Source organism: Atractosteus spatula, chromosome 13 (genome assembly GCF_055471065.1).
Source record: "Atractosteus spatula isolate fAtrSpa1 chromosome 13, fAtrSpa1.hap1, whole genome shotgun sequence".
Taxonomy (NCBI): Eukaryota; Metazoa; Chordata; class Actinopteri; order Semionotiformes; family Lepisosteidae; genus Atractosteus; species Atractosteus spatula.
In genome coordinates this window covers 35,210,660-35,233,692 of record NC_142718.1, presented here as the reverse complement: position 1 = coordinate 35,233,692, position 23,033 = coordinate 35,210,660, and the positions used below count along the sequence as shown (strand labels likewise).

General features: G+C 40.9%; 1 protein-coding gene across 1 annotated transcript in view; it reads left to right on the top strand.

Annotated features, from left to right (window-relative positions):
- The window catches only part of LOC148822271 (receptor tyrosine-protein kinase erbB-4-like), a 375,272-nt gene that overhangs the window by 181,872 nt on the left and 170,367 nt on the right, over window positions 1–23,033 (top strand). Inside the window, exon 2 of the mRNA XM_088930325.1 lies at window positions 987–1,138. Within this exon, the coding sequence (XP_088786451.1) occupies window positions 987–1,138 (152 nt within the window). The remainder of the gene's footprint in view (window positions 1–986; window positions 1,139–23,033) is intronic.

The window sequence follows — 23,033 nt, the reverse complement described above, 5'->3', positions numbered from 1 at the left end:
GCAGCTCCACTGCTTGCTTTCCTCTCAGCATTGCCACTATAGCGTGGCGTAATGTTGTGTGGCAGCGCTGAAACTGACACAATGAAGTCACTGGCGGTTTTGGCTCGAGGGTGTGTGTGTGTGTGGAAGGGAGTGCATGCACTGTATATACAGCAGTAGAAGACGCTTTGCCTGCAGCTTCCATTCTCCCTAATGGCTCATCAGTCACCCCTTGGAGCTGGCACTCCTCGCCGCGGTGTTTGTGTACAAGGCGCGATCACTTTGCGCTGATCAAAACTCGCACGCTGGCTCCCAATTCGAGCGGGCGGCTCTGCCCTGGTAGGCAGCACCAGCTGATGGAGCAGATGGCGAGCGACTGGGTTGGGGAGGTGTTTGATGAGTGGAAATGGTTTGTTTTAATTACTTGTCAAGTCTGGTGCGGAGGCCAGAACTAAGGGGCTTGTCTGTTCATGTGCCCGGGGCAGGATCAGGAGCTCATAGTCCTGGAGCTGTGACAGATAAAGAGGGCAGTCAGAAAAGAGTGACAGGTCTGCGTGTCAGAGAGCATCATCTCTGAATGAAGAGCGGAATGACAGACACTTGGCTTACTGTATTTTCTCTAATTGGCATTTGTTTTGCATATGCATGAAAGAAAGCGGAATTTTATGATGATGAATCAGACTGATTTATCCTGTATGTGCTCTCAACTGCTCCTGCACATGTGGTCACCGTGCCCATAAATTGGCTCCCAATGGCAGGGGTGAGAGGGCAGGAAGGGAGTGGTCCTGTTCCAGTCAACTGGAATGTGACTTTCTGATTGCGGCCGTTCCTTTTATGTGCTGTCCATTTTGTGGAGTCAGAGAAACTTATGCTAGCATTCATTTTGAGCTTCTTTGCTGGCGGGGGGGGTTACACAGAAAAGGCCAGTTAGGTGTGCAGCCTATTAGGGATGGTATTTATTTTTGAAGGGTATTATAAAAACTGTTTCCTGTGTTTTGTCTTTGCAGTATGTGCTGGGACAGAAAACAAGCTGAGCACGCTGTCAGACCTGGAGCAGCAGTACCGGACTCTGCGCAAATACTATGAGAACTGCGAGGTGGTTATGGGAAACCTGGAGATCACCAGCATTGACCGCAACCGAGACCTCTCCTTCTTACGGGTAGGACTCAGTATTTCCTGAGCAGAACAATACACTTCTGCTGTACTGGCTTTGTTAACAGAGGCATCAGATTCCCCATCTGCTCTCAAAGGCTGACTCAGAAAGTTGCACAGCAGAAGGACTTCTGAGGTTTTTACTGTTTTGCTAACTCATAACAGCTCATAACAAATCTCTGGATCCCTGCCCTGTCCTTTACATACCCTAATACAAATGCATTTAATTATTTCACATGCTTAGTGGTAAAATGTATCAAAAATGCTCCAGGTAGTTATGATTCCAAAAATACCCGTCTTTGCTGTCAATAGAGTTGAATAACACCAAAAGTTAGTTTAGTTTCTTTCTCTTTCACTGAGTCCTTGTAATGCAGTCTAATTAAGGAGACAGTGTTCTCACAAGCAGCCCTTCTTTCAGCCAGATTTTTTAGGCAGTTGACAGAGCAGATGAATGGAGATCTCTCAGAACTTGGAGCAGTTTCATCACAGTAACAGCTAATCACACTGATTCTGGACCTACTCTGCACCGCACAGTGTTATTCTGAGACTTAACACTGTTTACCTGGAAGCACTGTGCTGAAGAATGCAAAAATGGATTCTTATTTATTAAATGTGCCATTTAGAGTAATTAACCAAGAAATCTCCTACATAATTATGTTCCTGGGATTCATAAAACTGTTCTGCATTATTAAGGAGAAAATGAATACAGAGGGACATGTTCTAAAGCATGAAAGCAAAGTTCTGTCATTTGTTGTGAGAGAATTCTATTACACCTCACCAGATTAAATGAAGTCCAGAAGTAATATGGAGATACAACCTCATCTGATCTATTGTTCATCCGGCTGCTAAAAATTGAAAGTTATACTTGGTAGATTTCAGTGCGATGGAGGTCATCTAGTCAGCCTGCTGTGGTTCCTGTACAGCAGACTGGGATGGATTAGACAGTTAATGACGTTATGATGGTGCACCAGGAGCTCCAACAGCGGCCAGAGGCTGTGGATGGAAGATAAGGGACTGTGAAAGGGAAACTGAAAAAAGGAAAGGGAAAGGCTGTTAATACTGGCGTTGCAAATGTGGCTGGTACAGTGGCAGAGATAGACTACATTATGGCAGAGGATGATAGTGTCAGTATAAATTGTATCTGACCTCTCTCTCTGTCTCCGTTACACAACAATACTGGCAGATGGAATTTCAGGGGGAAAAATAATAATCTAGTGTTTCGGAAAAGGTCAGGGATTTATGTCAGGGAACCGTTTCAGCAAATACAGTGCAGTGACTTTTTTTTTACAACCATTCATGGTGTTACTCCGCTCAGTGTCTGTATATTGTTAAACTATTTCATTTAACAGGTGACGGCTTCTCCACCGCTGTGTTATTCAGAAGAGGCTTTAGGTCTTTAATTTGTTGTTTTGGTGTAAATTTCACCTTTGAGGTGTTGTGACAACTGAAGAAATGAAAGGCAGTTCCTCTCAACTTGGACGCTTAAGATGCTCCAGTATATACTAGCTCGATTTTGAGATACAGAAAGTGCTCAGCACTCTTTAATTGTCCTAAAACTTTAATCACACCTTCTGCTTTCTCTCAATGACAGATTCACCTCCTTCTAATTTCTCTCTATTTGCAGATTTCGATTTTCTCATTCTCTCCTCCTGTTCTCCCTGAGTTTGGACACTCATTCTCACCTGCTTTATGCCCATTTCCTCAATATTCCCTGCCCCTTCTTACCTACTCTGCCTTTTGTTCTCCTATTCCATATTTATTTACGACTTTCCCTCTTTCCATCTCACCTGAAGAAGATGGGACGTGTTTCTTTTCTTTACTTTTCAACATGGAATGAATTCTTCCTTTGCAGCCTACACATGCTGACGCAGCTCCCAGCTCAAACTCTTTAATTACTGTTGGTGCGTCGCAATACCTCAAGGTTTACAGTAGCCAGCAATGATGAAATCCTAGAGAAGTGTAATAGACCAAAGTCAGTGCATTTCTGGTGCTGGGTCACAGTTGTGTGACAAGCTGGTGGCATTCAGTGCTCTGCCAGCTCCATTCCTTCAGCCATTGGAAGTCCTGACTAGAGGCAGCAAGGCAAGTGATCTACTGTAACTGGATTGTGTGCTACAGACCAAACACTCTCTTGCTTCCTGTTGTCTTACATGTTTTGAAGACATGGAAGAAAAATTCACAGGAAGCACCAGAATCACAACATGTACCAGAACCCGTGAAAATGTCTCGGGGCTCAGGAAAGGCGGTGCTTGAACCAGGACTCAAAGAGAATCGTAGATCACTGATAATTGAACATAAAACAAATATGTGCAAGCTGTCACGATAGCTTGTGCCACAAAAACATATGTACTGCACTAATAAGCAGCTTGAACAGTTAAAAAAATGCAATAAAGGATTTACAAATAGACCCCTACTGTGCCAACTTACTCTGGGACAGCAAAATACATTCAAACATGGACTTTTTATTGTTTTGCAGTGCATGGTTAATCTCTAAGGTAGCTGCACTACCAGGAATTGTCACATGCATGTGTAAATGTACTGTTCATTTAATAGTCATAAGCAGCATATTAAACTGAATAGAAATGGGCTGATACTACTGTAGATATCTATAGTTAATATTGAGGAATTGTCAGCTGGAGGCACAGGCGAAGACCTGAGTCATTGCTTTGAAGAGCACCATCCCTCACCTGTGAAATCACGAGGGCAGGATCAAAGTGTTTAATAATATACATGATTTATGTGGTAAAAGGAGAGCAAAATATACAGTAGAATATTAATCACTAACACCATAAGGTAGAACAAATTGCAAGTCTGTTTTTTTAAGCACATTAATAAGCCAGAACCTGTGGACCTCACTGTCAGAGGGTAGAACGTCACCTTGAAAAAATTATCCAGCACCCAGGTCCACTGTCTCCTAAAATGATTGAAACCTATGTTTTTTCCCCCTCCTTATTTTCAAAGATAGCCGAGATTTATTATAGCTTCTTGAACCTCCAGAAAGATTTATAAGCACCTCCTAAAATGCATCAATGGCTGATGAATGAAATCCCACGTTTGATTGATATATGCATTCCTAATTTCCTTTTATATATGTGTAAAAAATGCTGGTGCAATGTGCTGATACACATTTTCATAGAGACTTCTTTCAGATTGTAAAGTGCTTTACAAAATTGCCAGTGCCTCAGATTTGCTGTCATAATTATTCTTTATTCAATATAAGCTTTCGGTATTAATAGTATGTAGCTATGTCTAGACTTTTATTGACTACTTTTGTTATAGCCTGATGAAGTCTCATAGAGACAAAATTAAACTATCCATTAGAGCATCTAGAAAGCAAATAAAAACCTAATACACTTCTTAAACCTCAGTGGTGCACTATTGCAAATAAGGCAGTTTAGGCCTTAGTAATGAAAGATGTGTATACGTATACCTGCTGCTTGCTCAAATGTGCAGATCCAGACTCATTGATTCATGCACTGTTCTGAACTGACAGTTGGCACTCGTTTGCTAATCACCATTCCTGTTTGCTCCTCTAGTATTTAATGAGCTGATATGCTGCTAATTACCACAATATCGTTTGCAAACGGAAACCATAAACATTTCTATTAGGCGTCACACCATTAGCTCAACAATTAGCCAACATGGGGATTGAAATGTAATATTGGTGGGTATGACGTTGAGATAGCATTCCTTTTTTTACCCCCAAAGCTCGGTTTGTTTTTTAACGGTGATGAGCTGTTGAGCAGCTAACAACTAACAAATGTTAATTCATATTCTTTTGTTTACTATTTAGTCTTGATCTTATTTCCAGAAGGTTTTCACTGTTCCTTTTTTTTAAACCGAACAGTCATGAATTCAGGCTGCAAATCCATCTGTGTGAAGCCACATGTACTGTAGGCTGGCTTGGATTGAACACTAGTGTCCAGCAAGAGGCTTCCAGTCAACTAAATAAATAAGACATGCAGGTTGTCCTTGTGCTGCTTCATGGATTGTATGGCCATCTGTTCATTGCTGATGTATCTCAAAATATAAGAGGTATCTGGAAACAAGAACATCTGTCTGAGGGAATTAGATTTGAACAGAGAAGATTATTAAAAGGGGACCTGATACAAGTATTCAAGCAAAGGAAACTCATTGGACTTTTTCAGAGTGAATAGTAAAACATGAGTCAGAAGTGCAAACTATGTGGAAATGCATTTAGAGTACAACTGATAATAGGGAGCATGAAACAAGCTACAAGCTACCAGCTATTCCGCAGTGTTGTTGAAGCTCATACCCTCTTCAAAACCCTATAAGCTACCAAATGGGCTAGAACAGCCTCCTCTTGTTTGTAACCTTTCTTATGTTCTTGTGTTCTGAAAAAAAACACAAAGTGATTTTCTTTCAGTCTTTTTTACCAGATCAACAGCCATCTCTGTAAATCATTTCTGTCATGCAGAAGAATTGTGGGGAAAAATGCTTCACAAAGTTTTTTTGGTAAATATGTTTAAGTTTATGAGTATACCAAACCAGAACACTCATCTGGCAAGGTCTAAAGGTTCAATTAACAAAACAGCAGGCAGTGATGGCCCTTTGGCACTGCTGTGGAAAAGAACAGAAGCAGAGAAATCATTAAAGCCTATGATTAGACCCCGGCACAGGGAGGGCTGCAGAAGGAGCTCTTAGGAAATGTAGCCCTGCCTTGACCTGACCTCCCCTACACTGTGGGCAGAGGAGAGAGATGGCCCCACCTACTGTACGAGAGCACTTCAAGGGAACTTCTTTTCCCTTACACATGAAGCCATCTGGAAGAATGTGTAGCAATGGAACATGCAATCCACAAATGAGCACAGTTGTGAAACCAAAGCACGGAATCCTTTATTCATGCAAAGCATGAAGGAAATAAATTACTATGGTGCCTCTAATTAACACTTTCAGACTTCTAGGTTAGAATGACTGTCTTAAGACAACAGTGAACACTCTTCATTGTTTGGAGAACAATGGAGCACAATAATGGGTGTTTGTAAGGACTGGGGTTAATAAGCCTGGAAAATGAAGTGTATTCCATCCTGTCCTGTGTGGGACAGTGCCACAGTTTAATAGGAGAGGAGTTGTGGTGGCAATAGTAAGGCAGAGACACATGAGCAATAGGTGCACTTAATTGTCTTTTGGACCCTGCTTTCCTTTGTGGATAATCTGTAGATGCCCCACTCAATGGAAAATGAATGAGCAGTTCTGAATGCAGCCTGCCCACGGGGAAAATCAGGCTATACAGTACCTGTATTGTAAGATACATACAGTGGTAGCATTTAAATGCAAAATGTTATATAAACTCCCATGAACTATTGGACTTATTGCTTACATAAGAACGTCATTTCTGGCAATGAACTGCATGCATATTCAGATAAGCCTAGAAAAACCTTTCCTTTTCCTTTTAATATTAATGAGTCTTGATTGAGAGTCCTCATTGTTAAAATAGAGCTAGATTGGATTGACAAGTGCAATTAGCATGTTCTTTGGTTCATTTTCATTCACTTGAATTTTACTTAATCAGGGGCAAAAAAGAATATGCAGACGTTGGAGTGCCTGTTTACAATCACGGCTTTGGAGAACAGTTTATTCATCATTTTCAGTCAATGTCCGTGTTTGTCTGAAATAAGGAGAGGAGAAAATGTCCGGTAAGCCGGTCTCATATCATGACTATTGAGGTTTTGCTCTGGCTGTGGATGCCGATGTATCCGAATTGCATCCAAGATCCTGCACTGTTGAAAGATTTGCTATGTGAGGGCAGGAGTTTCAACTGATGGAGCTAAGCAACCCTTGCTATGCCTTAATTTTTCCAAAATCTTTTATATTGTACCATTCATGACACATCAAATCAATGCTTTACAATAATACAAGACCAGAAAAGGCTCTTTAGTTACATATCTGCCGAAATCTGACTCCTTTTCTTGTATGCCTATTGTTTCTATGGCTATTGTGGGTAAGATTTGTGTGGGTGTTTTATTAATCCCTGTCATGATTTTAAACACTTTAATTTAGTGTGCTGTGAGCCATGAATACATTTCTTCCCCTGAACAGATTCGGAGCTCCACCTTGTTGCTCCTGCACTTCACTCAGCCTTGGTGTCTTTTAAACTGCACTCCTAAACTCTTGTCAAAACTAATTAGCCTTTTGCATTACAAAAAAACAACACAATTCTGACCCTATCTACAAAACATGAAAAAAAGTAACATGCAAATGTCTTGGCTTTCAGCCGTTCTGTTAAAGATGTTCTGATTTTAGAAACACCAGCATACCCAGACCACTGAAGGCTCAGAAAACAGCCCCCGCTTATGGTGAAAGCAAACTTTGAAATTCTACTCAGCCAGTCCCAGTGATGCTGTGTGAGGGCTCTGTGCTCCCTATGCTCATCATCACAGCCAGAGACCAATGGAGTAACTATCACAGGCTCCAACGAAGCAGTCTAGTGTAGCTTTGGGTACCTGGAGATTGATGTTCCTTATTCATTTTAAGAAAGCATCCCGTCAAGAAAGGTAACATACAATGCTGGGCGATGAACAAATTTGACAGTCAGTAGTGGCAGCTTTACCATAATGTCAACCCTTAACCCTCCCCTCCTCTTGCCTCCTCTTTCTCGGCTCTGCTCTGCCAGGATTCTCCTACAGAAGAAGCCGAGAGGAGCCGGGTGACAGGGGTGGGGAAGTAGTTTAGACCTGTCAGAGCCTGACAACCAAATTCATCTACCTGGTTCTCTGCCTGGGTGCTCTGTTCCTTTAAAGGCTATGTCTGTCAGTCAATTAGGACAGACAGAAGAAAGGGAATTAAACATTTTTTTTTTTGGTCGGTCTGTCTGTCTCTCTGTGCTGCTGCTCGGAGTCTCCCCCAATTCTCAAGAGTTCATGCAGTGACACCATGAGAGAGAATCTAGCTTTGCCAGTCATTGCTATTTTAGTACCTTCAATGTATGTTTGTCCACAACCATGTGTACAACTTGTGCACAAACCATGTGTACATAAAATACACTTTTCCAAAACAAATTTGTCGCGATATGCCCCTGATTTACTGAAATAAAGTAAAATAAATGTATTCTCAACTCAGTGTTAAAAGGAGTGTGGAAGAAGGGAAGTTGAAAATTAATTTCTTAATGTTTTCAGTAATTAGATATAAGTAGAATAGCAGCAAATCTTATGTAATTAGCTGAATTTAAAAAGCCAAGGGCTGCTCTTGTCTTTTTTACATCATGAAGTGTCACCATTGGGACAGAAAAAGAATGAACAGGGGAACATGTGTGTTGCACACATTGGCTTCCTGTGATGCATCCATGACGCCAATGCCCAGAAGGATCTGAATTTCTACACTTTAAGAAGTAAACTTCTGTGCACTTTTGTTATCCCAATGACACTTGGCTTTACTTGCAAACTAAAGCTGGTCCCAGTGCTGCAGGTTCTGCACTTTACAGCTGCCTGTCTGATGTTAGGATATGGATGTAGCCAAACTTTAAGCTAAACAGCAATAAAGCTGACTCTCGTCAACAGCTACACACATTTGGCGAGTTAACTGTTCTCATTGATGTGGCTGAAATTTAACACTTGAGTTATAAGCTTTGGTGTTATTTTTGGCCCTGTTTTGAACTTAAAAACCCATCTTGGAAATTTCACTAAGGTGTCTTTTTCTTCTGTGCAATATTGCCAGTTAAGGTCCTTGCTTTATCTGATGCTGAAAATTTCATACATGCCTTTATTTAATCAAATTGGACTTCTGGATGGATTTTCCTGTTTGATTTTAAGTAAATCCATGGCTGTAAAGTACTGTATGTGGCATGTAAAAAACTATGAAATTTAATCTCCATCACTTTTGTCTCCATGAAATACTCTCTTATTTATTTATTAAAACCTAATTAACATGCTCTGCCTTATGACCTAAGATGTTTACACCTGTTTAAAACCATGATTCAGGATGTTAACACTGGCTAACAATTACATTGGTCTCTGCTAATGCAGAGGGAGTGGTGTCTGCGTCTACGCACAGCACAGTACAAGCAGAGAAGTTCACTGAACAGAGAAAATGACAAAAATACTTGCTTCATGTCAAAGGAAAAAAAGGGACAATGATCTGTTAACATCTAACAGTTAGGAAATTATGCTCCAAATTAATGGCAATATTTCAATGGCCTTTGAAACTACTACTTAAAAAATGCATTTGTAAACTCTTGAGCCCTTTTTAAACACCCATGATTTTTGCGAATCATAATGAAATTGTTGATTAAAATATGAGACATTTACAAAAATAGCTGTGAATTTAGTAGGCTTATACATTAAGACACTGAATGGAATGTCCTAACACCAGTTTATCTTAAAGATCTAAAGTGTGAGCATTGTACCATGCTTAATCTGGGATCTGCTAAGACCAGACTCCACACAATGGTCAGTAGAGACTTGCCTTAATAGATACTCAGTTAAAGGCCTGCCTTTTTACTATAACGTTTAATGTCTAATATTATTTTACTCTTGGTTTTATCATTTAACTGTGTGATTTGTTTCTGTTTTGCTTATAAATAAGCCATGTTTTTGTAATTTCTTATTTTTATCTTAACCTAAGCACAATAAAGCAGCTCCCCTCTCTAGTCTTCCAACCCACTTGAGGTGCTATAGAGAAAAATTCTGATCCCTGAATCAATTGCAAGTTTGAGTCATGGTCCAGACATCTTCATCATTCCCCTGCCGATACTCATTACTGACTTCGTTTTTGTCAATAGCTCCCTTTTCACAGATATCTGGCCCGCCTGCCAGATATCGTGCTTCAAAAAGATGCATTGTCTGACGTCAGTACTCAGCTGGGATATAGGCTACTGTCCTAGCATGAGCCAATGACATTACAGGCCTTCACCGACTCTTCATTAAAAACCTTTGACTGTTTTCTAATCAATTATGTTATTGACACCAATTCTGCTATGATGAGCTGCACAGTGCGAGATTCTGAGGCTGTCAAAGATTCAAGAGCATCAGGTTTCATGCAGACAGAGAATCTATGGTCAGATGGCTGTTCCTAAACCCCAGATCATTGATTTTAAGAAGCGAGGAAAAGGCTGAAAGGCTGTTGGTCTAATGCTGTCACTGCCCCAAGCACACTGAACACAAGACTTCAATGTTACATTAGCAGGGGGGAGGAAAAATTCTTAGACAGGTTCAGAGTGGCTCACTAGAATAATTTTAAAATGATGAAAAAGGTGGGTCAAACATCTCTTCTTGTTTGTAGCTTTCCTTTATATGTTTTTATGATCAGACTCTGCCCAAAGGGAATTAATCGATATAAAAATACAGAGCCCCGAGTATGAAGCTCCAAACCTGGCAATTCTCTCCGCAAAACTGGAGTTATTAATCAAGTTTCTATCATCTAGAAGGGCTCAGGGCTGCTTTCTTCATAAGCTCCACAGTTCATGTCTAGACTGCAACAATAACAATCCTTGTCTGACGACAAGTCTGAGAACACACAGCCACTTCAAAACCATGCGCGAGTATCACAGTGCTTTGCGAGAGATTACATCTCCCAACAGAATATGTCATTAGTTGAATCATAGATAAACTTAGCTTAAGTAATACTCCTTCAAATTAAAAGACTCAGTCACTGAATTAAATTGAACAGAAAAAATGGCAAGAGTTTTCAAACTCCTCAGTAGCATAAACATGCATGAACCTAATTCAGGTTCATCTCTCCTTGAAGGTTCTGGCCCTTATCCTCATTTTGCCACCTCTGTGTCCCTGTTTCTTTCTCTCTTTTCCTCTCTCTGTTTCCCCTCTTCATGTAGCTTTTTGCTGACCCAGAACTAAAATGAAAATGCCCCCAGTCCCCTCCCCCTTCCCTAAAGTCCTGTCTGTACAGCCCATGAACTCCATTTATTTAAGCAGTCCTTTTCCCAAAAGCTATTGTGGCTTTTATAGTTCTTTCCAAGTGGACAGCCGCGGTTTGCTCTCTTTAGTGTGGAGCCGAACAGATTCCGCGGGCGTGATGGATGAGCTGAATGGAAAGTGATTCGATTTTAACAAGCCCACAAACCCAGCGACAATAGCCACTGGGGGGAGGGCTCTTCTTCAGCCCGGGAATCTCGTCAGACTATTGCAGCGACTGCAGGCTGGAGATGTGGCCCTGATTGATCTGGGAAAATGGCTGCGCTCGTTACCGGTACATGGAGAAGAAGGAGAAAAACGGTCTTCTGATGTGATGGCCGCACAGGGCCTTTTTTTTGCATGCTGAGGAATGCTGGGTAATAAAGATAGACAAATCGCGCCGCTTAACAAAAAAAAGTAGAATAACAGGCCCCCTGTTAGATTTTTGTCTTTTTTTTCCTTCAAAGGGCTTTTGACTTGGCACAGTTTTGTGATTGAGATTAATTGCCTTATGGTACGCTATTATCAATCAGATGAAAATAGGTTGAAATTCTAAAGCTTCTCTGTGGGTTGAAAAACCTTTATTTTTGTTCCCGGAGTTAAATTCTGATTGCTGCGGACAGGCACAGGAGGAAGGTGCCGACTAATACCTCCTCTTCCCCTGGTTTCCCAAGCACACAAATGTTCCCTTGTGTGTCATTTGCTCGCTGCTTTTGCAATGCGTCCCTACACAATGTGTGTAGGCCTGGCAGGAATGCTGAACAATTGTTAAACGACGCTTGTCCTGAGAAAGGCTGGGACCACCCACCCTTGTAATTAACTCAGTTGTGAAGGTGACTCTGACAGCCGTGCAGAGAGCTGCAGGAATGCCCGAGCTGTAATTGAACACTCAGAGCGCCAAGTTAGGAGCGAGGGCTATTGTGCAGCGTATGAATGTGTGACTGCGGCAGACACAAAGGAGCTACCCCAAAGACAAGATTGACATTTTTATGAGTGAGCGGCAGACATGCTGCTACTGTGGGCAGAGGAGCATTAAAGCTTATCTCACAAATACAGAACCGAAAAGGGAGAGTTAATGAGCAGGTCCAGCACAATAAACGAACTTGAACTGCACTTAATCAAACAATTTAAGAATATCTTTGCATTGAATGACAAGAGTTGCCGTCATTAAAAAAAAAAAAAAGCACCAAGAAAAAATCTTGGCTTTAATTGAAATCAAATTAAACTAAATCTGTTATACCACCAGCTTTGAGAAATAAGCAGTGTGATGTGCAGGCCATTGTAATGGCTGAATTCTGAAGGCAGTCACTACACAAGTCAGGACTATTGCAGGTTATTGCCAGTTGCTTTTAAAATAACATTGAGCAGCTAATTTGAGATATTGAAGCCACTCGTGCAAGTCTCTGTGGGGTTTTTGTGCAGTGTTTAGGATCTTCACACATCCGTACGCATTCAGCCTTTATGCTGTTTCAGATTTGTGGTAGACGTACAAATGTCCTGGGGGAAAACTTTCTTTTGATATCCTTGTCCTTTTTACTACAGCTATGTCCTTGATCCATACAGTACATCAATAGTAATCATTAATGGCATGTCTACTTGTAATCAATCATATTTAATTTAATCGGTAAAGAGGTCAGGACCTCTCGACTTTGCAAAAGAAACAGTCTCTTTTGGTCAAAACCAGGCATGATGTGATTTTCAATTAAGAAAAAAAAATCACACCACTTAAATTTTGCTTTCAGGTTCAAGAGAAAATTAAACGCCAGGGTCAGACTGGGATTGCGTATTTGCAAAGCTGGTAGTGATGACCAAGTAATGAGCCAAAGTCCCTCTGGCAGACCTTTACTGCTCTTTGTCATTCTCTGAAGTAGTAAGGGATGACGGGAGTTTTTTTAACACTAAAAATATCGCTAACTCACTGTAATCTTTATTGATCCAGGTCTTGGCAAGATCAGGTAAATGCTGACTGAGCTCATTTGTGCACTAATTTTGGGATAATTAACAGTATTGAAGGGAAAGGTAGAGGAATCAAATGCCATGCATGAAGATGTAGTACACCTACATGCATGAAGATGTAGTACACCTACTATGTATCATTTTAAAAGTACAGAAACTGTTACATGCACATCCTTTCTCCCTGCTGGGCCATTATGACTGTTTCCGTGAAGTGGTTACATCCAGAAATCTTGATGGATCAAGCTATTGGGTGAAACTTTCAAGTCATCTTATTTGATTCTAAACTAGGAAGCTAAGCAGCAGTGCCTCCTGTCTGTTTCTATTAGTGTGGGGGCCTTGAAAGAATGGTGCAGATCTGCAATGCTTGACTCTGTAATGATGATTGGTGGGCCCCGGAACAGCAGACTGACCTTGTCTTGCTGGATGGAAAGAGGGAGGTTGCTTGATGATCTGCTGTGAAACCAGGGGCCGTCTGTTATTCTTAGAGCTGAACCTTTGCTCTAATGCAATATGTAATGTTCTGTTGCATTTCGTTTAGATGAATGTACATCTGATTGAAGTGCATGTGTGAAGCAATCTATCCATGCAGAAACAGACTCCCCAAATCAGAGACGTCTTTATGTAATCTATTTTCGAACTGAAGATGATACAGTTTAGTCAGGGTAGTGTGTTATTAGAAGGTAGGTGAATTGTCATAATAATGTGGAACATGACTACTGAGAGCAGCACTACACTATAGTGGCCTGATCTCTCAGAAGCTAAGCAAACCTGAGCCTGGTCAGTATTGGAACAGAAAACATCTATGGAAACTCATATTAGTAGAGTATTGTTCCTGGAGGGCTAGTGTATCTTGTTAGAGCTAGAAAGAAAGGCCCAGTAGATGGCACTCTTTTTCTGGACCACCCAGTATGGTGACTGGAGACACTGTGCTGTGCAGTGTTCCATCCTTTGGATGAGATATTAAGAAGAGACCCTTACTATTCATCACACATGCCATTGCACTGTTTTGTAGAGGTATTAATCCTAGTCTCCCTACTGAATTCAATTTAGAATTTACTCGGACTGTTCTGACTCAATTTTTCCAATCTCCATTCATTTGGTGAAACAATTGCACGCGTCTCCACCTGATCTGCTATGCCGTGAGGATACTGATGCATGATGATGCTGTGTGCCACCCATGTAGGCGATGTACTCAGAGGTGGTTGAAGTGGGTCCCCTTGTACATGGAAAGCACTTTGGAATCCTTTGGGATGAATACTGCCATATAAACGCAAAGGATCATTTATTACTTTTAAAATAAGAAGGTTCTGAGAAAGTTGAATAGAGGACACACTTTGGAAGGTTGGTGGGGGGGTTTACCTCTGGAGGTGTCAGCTGGGACATACACCTATACAGTACTTTACACCTTCAAAGCCACTGCTTCCAAGTGTGTTTTTATTTAAACTGAGCTTCATTAGGACCACACAAGAACTGAGTATATGTTTTTTATTTTGGAGTGGGGGGGGGGGCACATTAAGTGGAAGAAAAATGGCGACTGTTCCTGCAGCCTTGTCTTGCTTGTAACCTCTGTGGCATGCTGTTCTTATTTGGCCCTTTCTCGACCACACTGTCTGCTAGGCAGGCTGTCAGCAGCAGCGGCTCTCCACAGATGGCACAGAGAGAATAGTTATCTTCTAGGATGAATCACACTGAACAGGCGTCGGTACCAGCCATGCCACACTGCGTTTGTTGTGGCTGCCTTCTTCTCCTGCTTCTTCTTCTACACACTAACTAGTCAGTGTTTGAATAAGACCTCATTAGGATTACATAGCCATTTAGCTAAGTGACATTCAGTGTAATTGTATCATCCATCAACTGCTGTGCAATAACATACTCGGAAGAACTAAATGTTGATTAGCCCTCGGGCAATTTCACTTGTAGCTGAAAATAATGACTGTGAAAAAGGGCCGTGGTGCACACAGAGGCACTTCAGGAAAAGAGAATGGACGGATGTGCTGAAAGAGAAAAACAATTCTGAACTCTAAAAAAAAAATCCCAATGAATAACTTATAAGCAAAGCAAACATGATTCTCTGCAGAAAGGTCTTTGTCTTCCACCAAATGGGCTGCATCCATGCCTGAGGGAGCACTACCGCTCGTCTGAGGTAATGTACCTGAACTTTTCTACAAAGCTGTGCACCTGGGTTTTGGATTGCTTTATTAAAAATATCTCAGAACCCCCTCCCCCGCCACCTCCTTCCTGGTAATGACCCCCTGAAATGCTGTTGCCTGCTCCTGAAGCTGCTTGTAATTACAATTTAACAAGGAATCCAGAGAGTCATTAATCAACCTTGCTAGTATTAGCGTCTGTCCAGCTGACCTGCCTTTCTGGCAGGAGTGTGAAGTGATATTTAAATAGACCTCATTCTTGGGATGGGGTGCAGCAGGCTATGTTCCGCTTCTCTGCTTGACCAAATAAAGAGGCACTCCTGCCATTGGTCTTCATTGTGCTTCTTTATGAACTGTTGCATTTTTTGGTAATCCCTGATAAAGGAGTAGGTTTTGGTGGGCACATCAAGGCTTCTGAAAGGCTGTTCTTTTCCCAACTTACAGATGTTGCAAGACATTCTCTCTAACCCAGCTTTGTCGTAACTGCAACCCCTAGAATCCTTACAAAATAAAAGTAAGATCTCGTATCACACGAAAGCTGGCCGCCTTGTGTCTGCACCCCGTAAATTCTAAGATTGACTTTGTCTTTATTCTTCACCTACACGCAAGAAGTAAATTATGGAGATGTTTTCCCCCTATAAGCCTTGAGGCTTGCCAGTTCTTCTCTTCTGGAAAATGACGAGGGGAAGATTGAAGGTGACTTCAATGACTGCCTGACACCCTAGACCCACTGCAATTTGCGTGTCACCAGAACAGTTCAACAGAAGATGCTATTGCCACTGCCCTCCATACTGCCCTCTCACACCTGGATAAGAAAGGAACATATGTGAGAATGCTGTTTATCGATTACATCTCAGCATTCAATACCATAGTGCCCTCAAAGCTTGTCATCAAGCTCCAGGACCTGGGACTGAACACCTCCCTCTGTAACTGGATCCTGGACTTCTTGACAGAACGTCCGCAGCATATCCTCTACCCTGACTCTAAACACTGGAGCCCCCCAAGGCTGTGTGCTTAGCCCTGTCCTCTACTCCTTATTTACTCATGATTGTGTCGCCAGGCATAACTCAAACTCCATCATTAAGTTTGCGGATGATACAACAGTCATCGGCCTGCATGGTGCCAGGAGAACAACCTCTCTCTGAACATCAGTAAGACTAAGGAGATGATTGTGGACTATAGAAAACACCAGGGAGGAGATCATACACCTATCTACATCAGTGGGACTGCAGTGGAGAAGGTCAGCAGTTTTAAGTTCCTGGGAGTTAACATCTCAGAGGACCCACCACACCAACACTGTGGTCAAAACAGCACGGCAGCGCCTATTCTTTTTCCGTAGGCTAAAGAGGTTTGGCATGCCGTCACATATCCAGGCCAACTTCTACAGGTGCACTATTGAGAGCATCCTGACTGGTTGCATCATTGCCTGGTATGGGAACTGCTCCGCCTGAGATCACAGAGTACTGCAGAGGGTGGTGAAGTCAGCCCAGCTCATTACCAACTGTGAGATACCAAACATCCAGGATATCTACTCAGCTAGATGTCTGAAGAAGGCCAGGTCCATTCTCAAGGACCCCAGTCATACCAGTCACAAACTGTTTTCCCTCCTACCGTCCGGTAAACGGTACCAAAGCATTCAGTCCAAGTCCAACAGACTACGGAACAGCTTCTACCTCCAGGCAGTACGACTGCTAAATAGCCAACCTGCAGCTCCTTAGCAAATCACCTGTAATGGCTACACGGACACACAGTTTTCACTGTATTCAGCATAACCGCACTACTTGTATACTGTATATTGCATACACCATGGACACATAGCAGCTCTACTCATATTGAGCTTTATTCCGTTTCTATTACATCTATTATTATGTAACCTTATTTTCATAACCTCAGTTTTGTGATTTTTGTGATTCTTGTGATTTTTGTGAGCTCGCAGAAAAGACATTTCATTGCCAGCAACTACTGCTGCACGCTGTATAGTTGTGCATTTGATTTGATTTGATTTTGATTTGATTTGAAGAGGGTGACCGTTGAGTGGCCCAACTGTTAAGACCGCTTGTGTGAGAGCTGATTGAGTTCTACAATCACAGGTTTAAGCTTGGGTTAGGCCATGAGCTGACTGTGAGTCCCAAAACAACTAAGGTGGAGTTAGTCAGGGCTCTCTGGGCTCCTAGCAACAAAGCGACCCCTGCAGCCTCCTGGGTGCTGTGAGGGATGGGCCTTTCATTCTGTGGGCACTGAGCCACAAGGACAGGGCTGTGCTGCCTGTGATGTGTTAAAACATGAGTGCCTCGAAGGTGGGTTGGCACAGAAGAGTCAGCCGCATTTCCTCATTCTCCCCTCTGTGTGGTTATGGAACCATAGCTACAAGCCAAGACGTGCAAAAAGACAAGTGGCTATTCCAGATCAGCAGGTTCCATAATTAAAAAAAGCAGCCTTTAGTCTGCATGCACCTTGCCCTGTGGAATTCTCTTCCTGGTCCTGTTCGAGACTCAGAAGAAGTCTCGTAAAGAAAGTTAACAAGTACAATTCTCTGATTTTCTTTAAATATACCTTAAAGGAAAATAAAAGATAAGGAGGATTTTGAGCAATTCCTTTCTTCTAAAAAGAGTAATAGAATAATTTAATTGCTCATCAGCTAATTATGCCGTTTTAGTGTTAATATCCCTCCATTCTGGCAGTATAATAGATGAAAACAGAGCCATGCAACCAATGGAGGAGTCAATGTGGAAATCGCTAGTGAGAGCAGAGCTGTTAGTGTAATTACAGTGCTTCAGCGTGAAATTAACGTATTGTTATGCCGAGTTTCATCTGCGTATGTTATCTGTGACAGAACCTTGAGAGGACTTAAGGATATCAATAGCTGAGCTAATTATATATTTTTTCTTGTTTCAGTCGACAAAAAAATAAGGCTGTCATGAAAAGAAAATTGCAGTTTTTGTTTCATGGGCAATATGATCTTAAAGAAAGAAAACCGATGAGAGATATACTAATATGGGAATATTTTGCAATAACCCTAAGACACCAGTTTACGGAAGAGTGTGCCAAACCATGGATGTGTTATAGTTTTAAACTAGAGTAAATTCTGCTTAACTGGAGATATCACACCGTGTTCCCTTTTACTAAATGTTCATTAATATACAGTCTTTTCCAGTGCTATCACAACTTTGAAAAGATTTAAAGGAAATGTTTTATGCTGTTGCAGAATATTCTATTAAGGTAGATATGCTTTAACACTTTTCATCTGTGCTTGTGGAAACATCTACAATAAGCAATAAGCGATATTTTCTGAGTAAAATTGAATAACATGAAAGAGGTTACAAATGAGAGAAGGCCATCTTGCCTGTATTGTAATTAGTAGTTAAGCCTTTCAAGGGTCTTATCCAGCTGTTTCATTTCTTGAAAGAAGCCAGTGTATCAGCTTCAACAACATGGCTGAGTAGCCAGTTCCATACTGTACACCCACAACACTTTCTATAAAGAAAAGCCTCATATTCTCTGTTTTAAATGCACTGCCATGTACTGTAGTTACCATTTGTGTCTTCTAGTTGGGTTTCAGTGTGTTGACTGAAGTCTGCTTGACTTTGCTAATGCCTTTGAGGATATGATTTTGAATAATTGTGTCAGGTTCCTTCATGGTCTTCTCTGGGAAATATTTTCCTGCAAGTGCATATTTTTTTCCCAGGACCTCCTATGGAAAACATGGGATTTTTTTTTTTAGACTCTGGGTCCTCCTGTCTTCCTGTGACACCAGTAGACCTCAATCACAGCTCATTTCCTTTTAATAAAAAGATTTGCTTACTGATCATTTTTGCCTGACACTTCATTCATCAGTCAATAATCCTAAATGGATTTTGTCCTGCTGGCAAGGCAGGGGAAACAGAGGTGTGAATCAACAAGCTGAAGAATTAAACAAAAGACTACTGTAGCAAATAAGCATCATACATCATCTGGTTTATCCCAGCATGACATATTCTTATGATGTGGACTACTGGCATTAGAAAATTGAAATATCTCTCTCTATACTGTATATATCTGCTGCAATAGTCTCCCAGTTATAATCACCCCACTGCACAGTATCCTCATAAGAAGACAAACGATTCAGACAAAGAATCAATGATCAGTCTCAAATAAACAAAATTACACTGCACTGCATGTGTGTGCATGTGATACAGCATACAGTATGTAGTTTAATTCCTTTTTCCACAATGCCATCTTTAAAAAAACTTGAGGATGGCATGGGATTATTCATTTTAGCAATTTCATTTGGGGACTTTTAAGAAAGAAAATGTTCTTTGGGGCATTATTGCATTAATTGAATTTGTGCAATATTCATGGCTTGTTATACTGCAAAATGTGGATATCGATGAATAAATATTTAGCTTTGCTGTGATTGCAAATGACTGTATCAATTCATAGTGCATCAGTTTTTTTTCTATTATGTTCCACTTAGCTGAATGTTTTAAACCTGCAGGTACCCCAGAGTTTGTGGTAGCATTCGGTGGGCCAATCTTTTCATTCAGTGAATTTCTCAGGTGCTAATGTAGTATGGCCCAGCAGTTTCTTGTAGACCTTTGTGCCTGTGAGGGGCTTTGAGAGCAAATAAATATGATCCTGATACACAGTTTAAGTGTATCCCATGCTGGCCAAGGATGAAGACTGCCATTATTTTTTATGGCGGGTGTCATCTCACTGTATTGTACAGTGTGTAGTGCCTTGTCTCCGTGGTAATACGATAAGCCATTGCAGAAAAACCGCAACTGAACACAGTGTTTGAATTTATAGTGGAGCCACTGCCATCAAATTTTATTAGCTAATAACATTGTTAGACCCATTATGTAAAACTGTTTTCTCCCGAGGAATGTTAACAATCCTGGAGTGCTGATCACTGAAGTTAATGCCTTTGTATTTCTGCACTTGAGCTTGATTAAAGAATTGCTTTTTCTCTTATCCAGATTTTTCTCCAACTTGTGCAAACACTGGCCTGGCAAGGGATGTCACAATATTTCCTTGAATTCTTTTTTTCAGGAAGGCATACTGAAATCCTTCCTTGACTCTAGAACTGATTTTGCCTGATATGTTAAAAAATCGTTCCAATATCTATAGATCTTCCATATTCTGAATTCTCATGTCAAAATACAAAAATACGCTTTCAGATAACACAAACTTGTAAAATTCCAGATCTTTCAATTGACTTTCATGGTAGCATGGTGTGGAGGACCTACTGTATGCACATAATCCCCTGTTGTAGGTCACCTGTACCCTGTTTGGTGTAACCTGAAGTATAAACAGTGGGAAAGTGTGAAACTGGGACTGAGGCCAGACCAACCCTGGTGTAAAACCCTACCCACTCACACTTGATCCATAACTTGTTTTACCTTTCCAGGCTCCCCAGTAAGGTCTTCACCAGAAAGGCTTGGACTGCCTGTGTCACCCAGTTTTTACAGTACTGTATGTCCCGACTGTGGTCACTGTGCTGCAGTCAGTCTCTGGACAGCTTAGTCTGCTTGTCTCTTCCTGTGTCTATGAGCAGTCTGTGGTCACTGAGCCTGTCCTCTCTCACCTTAGCACTTAGCTCTGTAGTGGATTGGTTCAGACATTGAGCTTGTAGCTTGAAGTTTGTTGGTTCGGATCCTGGTGCACTGCTGTTGCTCTTGAGTAAGGTACTCTGTGGCCATTAAAAATCCCATGGTGTTTTTTGGAGTCTTGGCCAAATTTCCGATCTGACTGTACCAGGTTTGGCCTTCTAATAATCCCCATCTATGAATTGCTTTCATCATTCTGCTCTCCTCCCCAATGAAAGCTGTTGTGTGGTGAGTGTACTGGCTGCTGTTGCATCATCCAGGTGGGGCTGCACATTGTGGTGGTGGAGGGGAGTCCCCACTACCTGTAAAGAGCTTTAAGTGGAGTGTCCAGAAAAGTGCCCAGTGTGAAGAGTAAGGAATTATTATTATTATTCAAACTGTACCATGGTATTCCACAGTACACCTTTATACGTGCATCTTAACATATTGCTTTCTGTATAACTGTTGTATGATTTAAATCAATAGAGTAATATACAGTAGCATATTAATATGATGATGGAAAGTTATGAAATTTAACTTGTGAAATAAAAATTAAAAGTGAGGGAGTGGGTGGTTTTTGGACAGTGAATATAGAGGCAGATTTATTTGAAAGAAAATAAGTTGAAATTTAATCATGACAAATGGTCGCATTAGAACTACAGGAATACCTTGATTTACCATAAGAGCTAGCTCATACATTATAATGTTTGACTGTGTAGACCACCGGTGAAATGGAATTAAAATTAAAGGTTGTTAATTTTGGAAGAAAAGGCCAGAGATGAAAATCTTGCTAGTTCATTGCACAAGTATTAATCATAATTTAAGAGCTGGGTTTGTGAAATGACATTAGGTTTTTGGATGGTAAAGAATTATTTTCCCTTTGCATTTAACAGAACAGTTTTAGATCTCATGTCTCTAGATATGAAAAAGTACGGGTATCAGTCATAATGTTGGCAAAGGTTTAAATGAAATACAATATGATGTGACATTATATTGTGAGGTCGTAGAAATGCACAGATATATGTATGAAGATCTTAATGGGCTTTATCCTTAAAGGTATAAAATGCTATGTAACTGAGTCGTTTTGTCTTAAAAAGGTCTGTAACAAGGTCAAAAGAGCTGGCCATGTTTAAAGCACATTTCAGATTCACTGGCCATCCAGTGAAGTTTGTGAAGCCATACAACAAGTTGTCATAGTGCAGATATTGTGAGGATCAAATTCCGAAAAAAAATCAGTTACCCTCCCCTTCCCCCCAAAAAACAGAAACAGAGTCTATGAGAACAAATCATAGACACACATACAGTACACTCTACCCTCGCGTAACCAGAATGCAGGACATGAAGCTAAATAATAAAAAAGTATAACAAGTCATTTCAGTGCTTTCTTAAAGGGACGGTATAAGAAATTCAAAGGCCTCATTCTTCTTTTGCACCAGTAATGAGTCAGGATTCATTTAATCTTTAGTCAAAGCTCATTTTATAACCTACACCATTTTACAAAGGCCCTTCTGAATCAACAAATAGCGATATAAAGGAGGAGGGATATTTGTTTGTCCTGGCTCCTGGCAGAGATGACAACCATACAGAGGCCCTATCATAAGAAGGCAGTGACAAACATACTGTTGTTGTCTCTATGCCTTTTTTATTATGATTGTTTTTGTTGCTTCTGTCAGGGAGGTACTGAAATGAGCTGCGTATATTGAATCTGTCTCTCATGTCAAGTTCAATTCGTTGCATGCAAAATGCAGGCAGACTCACTTATGCCTGATTTCTTTATGTTGCTTGTGGTCAGTGAAGCCTTACATTGGTTAATCTCTTTTCATGCATTCATTTATTCATTCATTCACTTTACTTAGAAGCTTGCGTTTATTCAAGAATGTGACATTTAAATATTAGACAGATCACATGTAATAAGTACTTACAGAAGTAAAAAGTTGTTACAAATGTATTTGATAAATGGGAATTATAGATATGAATTGTAATTTGCTCTTGTCATTTTACAGCGCTGAGGGGTGGAAATGTAGTGATATGCAAGAAATAATTCACATTTATTCACATTCCCAAGATCCATAGAGGCTACATGCTCTCACATGTATTGTAAGTCTGAAAGGTGTTCCTCTTAAGATAGAGATTGAACTGTTTTTTTTTTTATAACAACAGCCCAAATTAACTGAAGCCACCAGTTAGATACTCTATAAAACAGCGTCTCAGAGGGCTGTTGGTTTGCTGTTGTCTTCTGGCAACCTGGTGCCCTGAGACTTTTATGAGAAGCTCGCTAATAAAATTGGCCTTTTTTGACAAAGGAAGCATTCACAGAGCTATCACTGTGCTACAAGAGTTATGCATCAAGCCCTCTGTCTCTCTGCCTC